Raw genomic sequence first — 12910 nt, 5'->3', positions numbered from 1 at the left:
TCTCCTGCTGTATACACAAAGAAACAATAAATCATGTAATTTAAACATGGATATGATATGTCATTTACTGCTGAGTTCAACACCCGACTAAGTGCTATACCTGGCTAGTGCTGTTGTGTATCTGGGAATGATCTCAATCTGCTTCTCCAGGTATGTAGCAGCACGTGTCTCTTGTTCCCGCCAGTCTCCCTCTGGCGTCTCTACTAGTCGCTGCAGGTAGATCTCTCGCAGGTAGCACACACGCACACGAAAAAAGTGGCCCTCCTACAAAATCAACTCTTGTTTTATGTGTTCCATGAGCCATTAATATGGTATATACAATAATGCTTGTCCTTTTCATGCAGGATTTTGATACAACAATAATAATGAACTGGCAATGAGGAATAAAAGTATACACCTGTATAACTAACCCCAATAAAGATATACCCTATGCTGTACAAAAGCAGGATGAGGGTAGGACACTTTTTTCTTTTTTTTTTCTCAATATGAAGCACACTCATTATGTAGACTCTTGATACAACAAATAAGTCTCATTAGGAAATCATATAAGTTGCATTTTATAAAAAAAGAAGAAAAAAAAGAACAAAACAACTAAAACTTATAGATATTTTCAGATAGCTGCACCTTGGTCACTTATGAAGACATTACTGTAGAAATAAAAAATGAAGTGTCCTTCTCCCACTAACAAAGTGCTTTGTACTGCCATAAGCACACCACACTACCACTTGTCTAAACTTTCCCATCCTTGACATTGACTTCGTGTTTTTTCTTGCCGATTCGTTTCCTACACTGTTGCATTATTACCCCTGCATTTCTTTCTCCTTTTTTTCCTAAATATTTCCTTCTTGTTTTAATATACTGTACAAAACCAGATCCCATTCTCTTCATTCTCTCCAATGAACATGAATGGCCCAAAAAATATCAAAGTTTAGAAAAACTGCTCAATTCTCCCTGTCATCAGTGGCCAATGTTGAAAAGCTAATCAGCTTGTCATGATGATAAGCTTCTAATATTTAGACAGTAATAGAAATTACCTAATGTTTCAAATTAACAGAAATCCATTAAGTACTTTTTCTGAGATTATAGTTAAGACACCAAAATATTACCGACTGACACACCAAACAAATGCTAACATACTAAACATATAATCCTCATTTGGTTGTGTAGATGGGAATAATAGATAACACAAAACAAACTAAGGCTTGAAGAGTGAAATCCAATTTTATGGATGAGATAACAGACCTGCAAGATGTACTGCCACAATTATTCCCCTAAAAAACCCCACAATTATCAGGGATCTTGGGGGCTGACTGGCAGGACACAATATCCACATGGACATTATTTATGCTGGGATCAAACTTCTTACTCATTCAAATCAGTATCTGAGAAATTTTGGAGACAGATAACCCCTTAAGAAATAACTAGAATCTTGTACATGATATCAACATGGCCAGTGGCCATTTAGTTTTACATATAGTTTTAGTGGAAGGGGAAGTTTCGTGAACTTGTCAGAAAGATTCCTCAACAACAAAGAAGTTTTTTTTTTAATAAATCCAACTGACAGTACCAAGGTGATATACATCCTGAATGAATCCTACAGACTTCAAACATTTACTAAAAAAGGTGTTAATAGGATAGCTTAGTGGCAGGAAATGAAATGAAGTTAGAGCATGAACATATGAACCTAGCTTAAGAGTTTCAACTCCTGATCTACAGCCTCTCTGGTGTACTGAGACAACCACCAGATCAAGTAATAGTTACTCATAGTAAAAGCATTGGCCACATGGATAATGAGCCCTCTTGCTAAACACTTAAGCCCACTGACAATGCTAGGCTCTGCCAGAGAGCACTGAAAGTCACAACATCTTGCAGGCCAATCATGATGACTTGTAGAACATAGAAAACAAAATCATACCCAAAGTATTTGGAGAAATTTGGGGAAGAGTACTGCTGTGACACCATCTTGTTTAAGCAGATCACACATCTTGCCCTGAAACTCAGTCTTAATAGCCTGGATTGCTTCCAGGTCATCTGGCCATTTTCCACTTATCTCCAAGAAGACAATTACTGCAAGGAAAATAGAGTAAATGTATAAACAAAAAGAAAACAAAGGCAAAATGAGGACACATCAATATACTTCAGCTTTTATTTGGAATGTAATGGTAAAATGACAAATAATGGACCAAAGTTAGAGGTTCTTACTATCCATAGCATAGTTAAAGGATCGACTCAGGCCTGCAAGTCCAGAAAACTGAAGGTGGTCATCACATGCTTCCACTATCTGAAGAAAAAAACATCATAAATAGGTCCCACACAGCGTTATTTAAGGTTATTCGTTAGCTTAATTTACGAAATATAAGACACTTTTTTGTCTGAAAAATGGCAAAAAAAAAAAATCAGCCTGCATCCTATATGTGAAGTTGCTGTTCCCTGAAGGCTAATGAATCTCCCAGTTGTGGTCTCCAGCAGGCTAAATTCTACCTAGCCCAACTCCAGAATTAAAAATGTGTTATAGCTTACTTAAAACACATTATTATTATTTATAATTAATTGAAAAAATATTAAAAATGTAAATATAAAAGCTGGACTGATAGCTAATGATGATGATAACCAGAGACGATTAACGTCTGTACGGCAGACACCCAACTCTTCAGAGCTGAAAAATAACCGTTTCTGAACTCTAACATGCATTACTGTCTATTAAGGTCATACCCATACCTGCAAACTTTTATATTTAAATCTACAAATACCTGATACATATGGAGATTTTGAGATAATTTTCTTCTCAAATGGAGGGTACGTCTAATACGCCCATGCGTCTTATTCATTTGAACCTCGATTTACGCGGTTCTCGTTTACGTGTTTGGTCATTTACGCGGTACCTTGCCAGAACCGGGAAGCCCGATTTACGCGGTGAATTTACTCATTTAAGTGGGTGAAGTATAATTTGTTTATTTACTGAAGATATTTGTTTTAGTTCATAAATTTCATACAAATTACCCGGCCAGATTATAATTTACATTGCTGGAATTCTTATAAGATTGTGATTATTTTAAATATAAACATCATGGAATTTGCATTAGACATACAAATTTTAGGTCTAATGTAAGAATTTTATTACAAAGAGCCAAAATTTTATCTTTTGTACAAAATATGACATTTATATTCAAAATATTCCTGGTCTTGCAAGGAATCCAGCAATGTCAATTATATTATCCTAACTTTAGTCTGAGGTATTATTTATTACTATACCTTAAAATCTAGTGGTTTTCCCCCAAACATTTCTCAGAGAGGGAGGAGCCAGCGAGCGTGGGAAGAGGGAGGGGGGGAAGTCGAGTCCATTATTTGAATGGACAGAAACCTGGCGACTGTATTTCTCTTAAATATTAATTGTGTGTGCATACCATCATAAAATTAAGATGTTATTTTTACTACAACTAGTTATTGTGTCGGTATTGTGTCAGGAAAAGTGGAGTTTGGGAGTCGGCCCAGTCTCTATTTCAATTAATCCCATATGTCCTGTTATTCCATTTACGCGTTTCTCGTTTTAAGCGCTACTCCGCGGGTTCAATTGACCACGTAAATTGGGGGACCACTGTATGCCATAAAATGTGGTACAACAGTGGTCCCTCAGTTAACAAACGGTTCGATCAACGAAATTTCTGTTAACGATTACCTTCCATAAGGATCTTTAATTAGGTTAACAAAATCCTTACGAACATCACGTTTTGTTGTGAGCATCAGCTGATCAGCTGATGGGCTAGTCTGCCAATTCAGTAATCTGTTCTATGTGTACATTCGTTTCCAGTGGAGTAATTATCAAGAAAGTTGTGGTCTTTAATATTTTTGCATTTTTTATATTAAAATTATTAGTAATTTTAACATTTAATTAACATATTGATAATATATGCAGTACAGGGAACTAGTTTTTTGTGCGCCCATCAGATGCTTGACTCAGCCACTAGGCGTTAGTTGGGCTTTGTTGACAGTGGAGTGAACATCTATTTTGTTGGTGTCTTGAATATTTTAGCATTTTTCATTGAAATTATTGGTCATTCTGAAATTTAGTTAACATATTGATAATATATAGCACAGTGCAGTGTTGATTTAAATAAAATAAGCTTGAATTACACCTAGTGAACTTAAAGTTTTATTGGTGAAATGATGGCATCAAGCATGGGTCCCCTGAAAGGTGATTTCTCCTCCACCCCCACTTCCTTCTCTTCTCCCTTCTCCTCCACCCACACTTCTAATTCCCATCATCATCAACAGCCAGGAACCTTCTACATACACACCTCAAACTAAGTGTACTTTACTGCATTTTTTTTACTTTGTATGTACTTTTCGGTGAGCTGGAACCAATTACCTAATATCCCGTTGAAACAATGGATTCGGTTAACGAACGACCCTCTGGAACGAATTGTGTTCGTTAACCGAGGGACCACTGTATCAATATTCATAACACATAAGAAAAAGTCATTAGGATATAGAGGCAATATCCTACCAGCACAGTAGGACAAAATCTTGTGTTTTGAGAATGATTCAAGATAATTAATTCTAAAACTTCCATAGCACTCTTAAAGGTTCAATATACACCAACCCGTCCACTCATTTGCAACGCCTTTGGTAGAGGGGGATACACCCGTGTGTGCCTGCTAACTTCAGAGGTCGACTGCACTGCTGCCACTTTTAAAGGCAAGTCAAGAGAGCGCAGCTTCCCAGAAAGAGAATCATATGCTTGAATAAAAGACACAGTGGCTTCCTCCCCAGTGGCATATCTGTAAAATAAAAATAAAAAAATCTAAAAGACAAGGCTTGATAATACAGGGTATTGATATAAATAGTAAGAATTAAGTGAAAGAAATTCTCCTGCTTTGTATCATCTATGAATCATAATTTCCCTTCCTCTGGCTTATAATGTTACCTTTACCTGTGCATTTATTTTGCAACTTCATTGTGCTTTTTGAAGAGTAACATTCCCTGCTGATATCCATTTACAAAAAATAAGTTTGTTTTACTGAATAACAGTGATGATAACGTAGATGTTGAGGTCGTAAGATACATGTTATAAGCAGAGAAATAAGAGACAGTAACAGTTGGCCAATAATGATTACAAAAAAGTGAGAAAAAATGGATTGCTGTATATACCTCTAGCTCTAGGTACTCGGCTTGTTTATCACCAACTTACTCATAATCCATTCCAAAATGAGGATGATGAAGAATACGCTCCAGTTGTTTATCAATACAATGCAAATTTTTTTCTGTCACTTTATAATGACGATTCAAAAGGTATTTGCAAATATTCCCCGGAATTAAACGCCGCTCCCCCATAGACAGTTTTGGTTCACCCCAAAGGACAGCCTCATGGAAGCTACCATCTTGGAATCTACGGAGAGAACACTTTTCTCCCCAGAAAGTTTTGAACTTTTCCACTTCAGGATCATCTGCTGGTGGGCCCTGGAATACAATGATTCATGTATCCATAAACATTAAATTACACGTTATTAAATTTATGTAAGAAAAACTATAGACTAAGGTTATAATGTAGCAGCACTAAACACCATAGAGTACAGTATATCAAAGAACTTTGTCTGGAGATAATAATTCCTTACAAAATGGGTCAGACTGTTAGGCTGACTGGTAAAAAATTACTCCCATGGAACATATAAGAAGGGGATGTGAAGTGAACTAGAAGCAAAGTTTTATTGTTTCACATAAAAGGATAGTCTCAGTGAAATGTTAGTCTGGGTGATAAAATATTCCCAGATCTTAACTGAGCTTAGACCATGCTGTGGACTGTACAGTATGTATGTTCAAAACCCAGGCAAACCTTAGGCATTAACTCCTTCACTACAGGGATGCCACTTTTACTATTTTATTTGGCTAATGCAAGACGATTATTTCTAGCACAACTCAAAACAATGGATGAAAGTGAGATAGAACTAAGGTTAAGGCTGAGCCTGAAGAGACTGATGCAATGTATAAAGCTTGTACAGTATGATGTCACAAGTCAACACCCTACAGTAGAAACCTTTGCTTCAAAATATCCATTGCTAGGTGGATAAGGATGTAATGGGAAGATTTTAATAATCACACAATCAGCTCTTGCCACTACTATTTATGGTTTGCCTGGGTTTTCAATCCACAAAATCATGGGGAACTACACATGAGTCACCTGGTCAAGTGCTTGTCATAAAATATAACTATACTTGGGACCAATTTCAATAATAATAAAAAAAACAAATTTGGTGGAAAGGCAGAGATTAAGAATAAAAAAGTGTAAAGAAGCGGGAGACGTGTGCAATAAAAAAAGTGTCAAATAGTAAAAAATTTCAGTTAGGCTTCATGAATCACAGTTGGCCTCACCTTTGTTAACAATGCCCAGGATGAGGTTGGATTGAGCACAAGACCCACAACCAAAGACCACTGAAGTTTAAGAGGAGACTGGCTTATAGGCCATACTGATGGAGATTCCCTCATTGGCACCAGGAGCAGGGTCCTATCACCAAGACCTTCACCAAGAGTTTTGATTATGGATGACCACACCAGTCTTCTCACATCACCCATAGTGTCCATGGTGTGTTCCTGATATTTTGCTGTTCTTTGTTCTAGTGCTTGTCTTGCATCTTTTTCTTGTAGCCTTTTCAAAAACATAAGAACAATAAAATATCTATATAAACAAGAAATGATGTAACAATGAATAGTGTGACAATAAATCTTTCTACAAATATAAACAATATAACATTAAAGCTACTAGTTATACATTTATATATAGTTTTTTCTTTAAATACATCACCTTTACCTCAAAACCCAAACTTTTCCTTCTTCTTGGAAGCATGCCTTGGTTTAGCCCATCCCAAAGAAGGGTGACCATTCCAATCCCTCTAACTATCACCCCATTGCCCTAACTTCATCCCTCTCTAAGATTTTCGAAACTATCTTGAACTCTCATTTTCTTCGTCACCTTGAATGCCATTCGCTTTTGTTGGATCACCAGTATGGCTTTTGCCAGGCAAGATCTACTGGTGATCTGCTCTCCTACTGCACCCATCTTTGGTCATCCTCTCTTATGGATTATGGGGAAACTTTCGTCGTGGCCTTAGACATCTCCAAAGCATTTGACAGGGTATGGCACGTCTTTGCTTTCTAAACTTCCCTCTTATGATTTCTCTCCCCCACTTTCTTCTCTAATTTCTAGCTTCCTTGAGAACCAATCCAAGGCAGTCGTTTTCAAGGGATCAATCTCTTGCTCTTTCTCTACCAATAGTGGTGTCCCACAGGGTTCTGTTCTTTCACCTACTCTCTTCCTTCTTTTTATCAATGATTTACTTCACACTACGACTAATTCTATCCATTCTTACGCTGATGAGTCTACTCTTCACTCTCCTTCACATTTTCCCCTTCCCACTAATTCTCAAACTAGATCTGTTTCTAGAGCTGATATCATTACATCTATCAATGCGGGTCTGTGCAGCATCTCCGAATGAGGAGGTAGAAATTTGGTTAAATTCAATAGTAATAAAACTCAGTATTTACCAATTACACTTTCCAAATTAGATGATCTCCCACCAGTCACATTACAGGATGCAATCTTTCTGCCAAATTATAAAATAGATATGCTAGGCCTCACCATTTCCTCTAATATGTCATGGAAGCCACACATCCTCAACATTGCTAAAGCTGCCTCCCAAAAGCTGGGAAAGCTGTACAGATGCCGTAGCTACTTCACTCCTGAGCAGTTGCTTCAAGTATATAAGGGATTCATTTGTCCTAACTTGGAGTACTGCTCTCATATCTGGGTGGCTCTTCTTCTGTCCAACTATTAGATAGGGTGGAATCAGAGGCATTTTGTCTTATTAACTCTCCTCCTTTTGTTGATAAATCATTCTTCTCTTTCTCTTTGATGCAATGTTGCTTCACTCTCTCTCTTTTACAGGTACTTTAACGGGAAATGTTCGGTGGATTTGGCATCCTATGCACCGCCGGCAAGGCCATGAGCTCGTAACACTCATCTTGCCCGCGGTGCCCACCGTTTCTCTGTAGATGTCGATCACACGAGTATAACCCGTTAAAGTACACCCTTCTTTCCTCACACAGCCAAACTGTGGAATGCTCTGCTTTTTTCTGTGTTTCCATACTCATACAATCTGTCTCACTTCAAAAAGCTGGTTTTCTGGCATCTTCGTGGTGTATTTTAATATAATCTTATTATTTTCTATTTTTAATTTCTTTTTACTCTTATTTTTTCGCCCCTAGGCCCCGCTGTGGGTCGATGACCTGTGCCCGGGTGGGCTATTCCCCATAAAAAAAAAAAGTATGAATGAAATACATATTTAAGAAAATGAATAACTTAATAACTAGATAAAAATACTATTGTTAGGGTAATAGATCAATGTCCTTGTCAAGTTTCAAGAAAGTCTATCAAATCAAGAAGAGAGTGATCACATTCACTTGAAGGCAAACTACTGACACAGCAGATTATGCAAGATCCTGTGCACTCATTCACAGGGACAGAATGGAGATGAGACTGAAAATGAGAGGGTAATTCCTGTATTACAAGCCAGGTAACCAAGGCCATCATAAAGGTACGATACTCATTAAATACACAGAAACAGTTACCTGATTGAGAGAAGTTGATCACTGAATTGGAACCTTTCCACCTTCTTGATGAAGATTGACTCAAAACTATCTGAAGCTGAGGAATCTAGAAAGGACAGTGCCAGTTCAGCTTCATGTTTAACCTGATGAGAAACGTAAAAGAAAATAAACACATAAAAAGAGAGATACCATCAATAATGTGCATAAATGAGTGAAGAGCTTGATGTCGAGTGATTTTTTCTTGGGGGGGAAGGACATGAAGCTGATGAGTGATATGGGTGTGTATGAAGTGACAGGGGTAAATCAGATACTAGGCCTTGTTGTAGAAGGGAATATCTTAACTGTACTGTACAAGTTGCCATTTATTTTATTCAACACCTTGCAAAGTTATAGGATAAAAATTAACAGTTTTTGGCCTGTTATAGCCCCAATAGGAGTTGTGTTGCATCCATATGTGAAATATGGCCCTATTTAATTTTCATACTTTTCCTTCCTGGCTATTACATCGTATTAAAACAATATGTGAATATTAATCCAATCTAGTTTTCCATAATTTTTTTTCCTGGTTATTACATCAAGAACTTACCCTTAAATAGTCAGCTGAAATTAAGGTAGAAGCCATGTTCACCACACCAGAAGGATCCATAAACACAACATCATACAGGCAATGAATGACTTCCAATGACGGACCATCATCTGGTGGGGATGAGCACATACTGGGTCCCTTCACAGTCCAGTCAACAGAGCCTGCCAAGGAACACATACAGTATAGTACTAATAAATATCTAAGAATATATATTGTACAATCATGTTTATTGTGAAATCCATATACAGCAAGCTGTGCAAATTAGTAGTGCCTGGCAGTCCGGACATGCCTGGACTAGGGGCTGGACAAGTGATTTTCATGTCCATGTGCCTGGCACTTGCCTGTGGACAAGCTAATATTTTGAGAGAAATACACCTAGACAAGAATTTGTCAGGTGCTACGTGATCTCACTTCACAATACATGTGCAGGTAATTTATCTCTGCATTAAGCTATCAGCCCACCTCTAGTCAGTCGGTATCTAGAGGTCAACATTTAAAGGAGCCACAAAGCTGAGAGGCTGTAGATGTGAGGTGACAGGATTTATGAACTCAAAAGACAAGTATTACTGCCACTGACACCAGATTGTAGAGGAAGAGTGGTTATTAGGGTAAGTGACCAAAGGTGCTGCATCTGCCTCCCCACACACCCTGCAGGTGTGAGGTGAGGTGACAGAAGTTATGTCACCACACGATAAGGGTTACCACCACTGACACCAATTAGTCTGACAGATGTGATCTCTGAGTTGAAACACAATAAAATTGAATACAGGTATTTTAAGAATGATTGATTGATTGTGGTAATTACATCCCTGACGACGCAACAGCTTAGGCCATATGTTGCTGAATTAAAATAAAGGCGTAAAAGACTAAAATCATATAATGCAAGGTAAAAAACATAACAACATAGAACTTTCATAAAAACCATTTAAACGTTAATAGAAAAAAACTCAAAGCTTGTGTAGAAAACTGGCTCCTTCTACGAAAAAAGGATGTCCCCTCCCATCCCCCTTCCCCACCAAAGAGAGATGGTAAGACCTGTCCCCCCCCCCCCCCCGGCATTGGGAGAGGTGCTTACGAAGAAGATCTCCGAGACTGGGGCATTCCACCAGGAGGTGTCGATCAGCCAATGGAACAAAGCAGCCATCACAATGGTGCAAGGACACCCTCTCCATTAGAAAAACTATGAGTCAGCCGTGTGTGGCCAATGCGGAGGTGGGCCAAAGCAGTCTCCCAGCGGTGCAACAGTCCCTGATATCCCCAGGCACCCAATGCAGGGTGGATGTCGTGGAGCTTGTTTGCTCCGACAGCATCCCACCTGCTCTTATTACTGGCTTCATATCAGAGGCAGGTAGAGTGGAATGATTTGCCACAAGGCGAGAATCAGTTGCTTTCACCACTACTCAGCACGCTCATTCCCTTACTCCCCCACATGGGCCAGCACCCACCAAAAACTGACTTTCTGGCCCTGGAGTGTACTGTTCGAGGAGCTATAAAAATAACAATATCATTATATCTTTACACTGCTTCCACCAGATCATACCTCAAGAGCAGTGATGAGTAAATCTTAACCAAATATTGAATAATATCCAAGTCTGAATTTTTTTCTGTTCCTACTGATACTAAATCTTCTTACATTGATGAACATAATTTATCTACTACAGTACTGCTAAGACTGAGACTATAATATTACTTAACTGATACCATGGAGATTACATTGAATTATCAGTTCACAAATACAACAGGTTAACTTAATGTACAGCCGAACACATAACTACAGTACAGTAGTACCCCGCTTAACGCGCTTTCACTTAACGCGTTTTCGCATATACGCGGTGCCTTGCCAAAGCTGAACTTTCACTTAACGCGGCATTTTTCATCATATACGCGGTGAGTGTCCGGCTCGAGAGCTATTTTTAGATTCGCACCACCCCCCACCCGCCACCCTGCCTGACTGCCTGTTTTAGCTCATAAAATTCATACAAATTACCCAGCCAGAATATAATTTACATTGCTGGAATTCTTATAATTTGGTGATCATTTTGAATATAAACAACATATATTTTGCATTAAACATACAATTTTTAGATAAAAATTGTTCTCTAGGTAATTATGTTATCTTTTGTCCAAAATATATGACATTTATATTCAAAATATTCCTGGTCTTACAAGGAATCCAGCAATGTCAATTATATTATCCTAACTTTAATCTGAGGTATTATTTAATACTAAATGTTAAAAACTCTTGAATGGAGGATTGGTGGGGGGTGGGGGGAGGGTTGGGACTGACCACGCGGTTGGAAGAGGGGGGGAAGGCAAGGTGGGGTACTTTGATTGACAGATAGTGTCGAAGAATATTTTTTTTTTTTTATTAACTGAAGATATTTGTTTTAGCTCATAAAATTCATACAAATTATCCGGCCAGAATATAATTTACATTGCTGGAATTCTTATAATTTGGTGATCATTTTGAATATAAACAACATATATTTTGCATTAAACATACAATTTTTAGATAAAAATTGTTCTCTAGGTAATTATGTTATCTTTTGTGAAAAATATATGACATTTATATTCAAAATATTCCTGGTCTTACAAGGAATCCAGCAATGTCAATTATATTATCCTAACTTTAGTTTGAGGAATTATTTATTACTATACCTGGTTTTCCCCCAAAAATTTCTCAGAGGGAAGAGCCAGTGAGTGTAGTGTGAGAAGAGGGGGAGGGAGTTGAGTCCATTATTTGAATGGACATTAACTTGGCGACTGTATTTCTCTATTTCTCTTAAGTATTAATTGTGTGCATGTACCATCATAAAATTAAGATGTTATTTTTACTACAACATAGTTATTTGTCGTCAAAAAGTGGAGTTTGGGGGTCGGGCTGGGTTCTATTGGAATTAATCCCATATGTTCTGTTATTCACTTAACGCGGTTTTCACTTAACGCGGGACCCTCTGGGTTCAATTGACCGCGTTAAGTGGGGTACAACTGTATATCAATGATCTAAAGAAGATTAACTGGAAAAAAATCTGAGGTACAAGTACAGGCTCATAAATAATAAATAAAACCAACTTACTAAGAGCGAAAACAACATTACGGAACACTTGGTATGCTGACATCTGTGGATTAATCTTACGAGTCTGGAGAAGATGTATCACAAAGAGGGTAACCATGTGGCCAGAGAAACATCCCTCACCCTGTAAAGAGGTAACAAAAACATTAAACAGTAAATCAGTTTTATACTTTATTTTCTACCTTTGAATATCTTTCTCCTAAAACTTCAAGTATGGTAGTCCTTCCTGGTTCCATTAACCATCAGACTTATTGGTGACAGCACACTCATTAGCAGCCTTCAAGCTTTGGTCCACTGACATGCTGTATCTACCTACTCCTAGTTCTACATTTACCTTTTTGGTTCTTGTTCATCAAAACTAACTAGTTTTGTTTCTCTTAGATCAGTCAATCCTCTGCTTTCCCTCCAACCTACAGCATTCTTTATTAATATCTCACATCAACTACCTTGTTCTCTTATAACATCTGACATCTTCCCATTTATCATTCCATTTATCTTCCACTTTCACTGTTGAGGCCACATGGTGGATAATAGACTAACCCTTGCCTTCAATTTCCCATATAAAAAGGAAAAATTATTTGTTTATAAAAAAAAATATGGCAAGAAGTAGAAGAGTGAAAAAAGTCAAAGATTGAGCAAACTGAAATCTTAGA

General features: G+C 37.7%; 1 protein-coding gene across 1 annotated transcript in view; it reads right to left on the bottom strand.

Moving 5' to 3' along the window:
- Positions 1–12910, bottom strand: part of LOC121874549 (nucleolar protein 6-like) — a 37952-nt gene that overhangs the window by 11359 nt on the left and 13683 nt on the right. The window contains exons 9-17 of the mRNA XM_042378731.1: positions 12261–12381; positions 9185–9345; positions 8620–8741; positions 6367–6640; positions 5189–5457; positions 4601–4778; positions 2203–2281; positions 1916–2067; positions 101–264 (exon numbers count right to left, since the gene is read on the bottom strand). Of these exons, the coding sequence (XP_042234665.1) occupies positions 101–264; positions 1916–2067; positions 2203–2281; positions 4601–4778; positions 5189–5457; positions 6367–6640; positions 8620–8741; positions 9185–9345; positions 12261–12381 (1520 nt within the window). The remainder of the gene's footprint in view (positions 1–100; positions 265–1915; positions 2068–2202; positions 2282–4600; positions 4779–5188; positions 5458–6366; positions 6641–8619; positions 8742–9184; positions 9346–12260; positions 12382–12910) is intronic.

Source organism: Homarus americanus, unplaced genomic scaffold (assembly GCF_018991925.1).
Source record: "Homarus americanus isolate GMGI-L3 unplaced genomic scaffold, GMGI_Hamer_2.0 scaffold34360, whole genome shotgun sequence".
In the NCBI taxonomy this organism is placed as follows: Eukaryota; Metazoa; Arthropoda; class Malacostraca; order Decapoda; family Nephropidae; genus Homarus; species Homarus americanus.
This window is presented reverse-complemented; position numbering and strand designations above follow the sequence as displayed.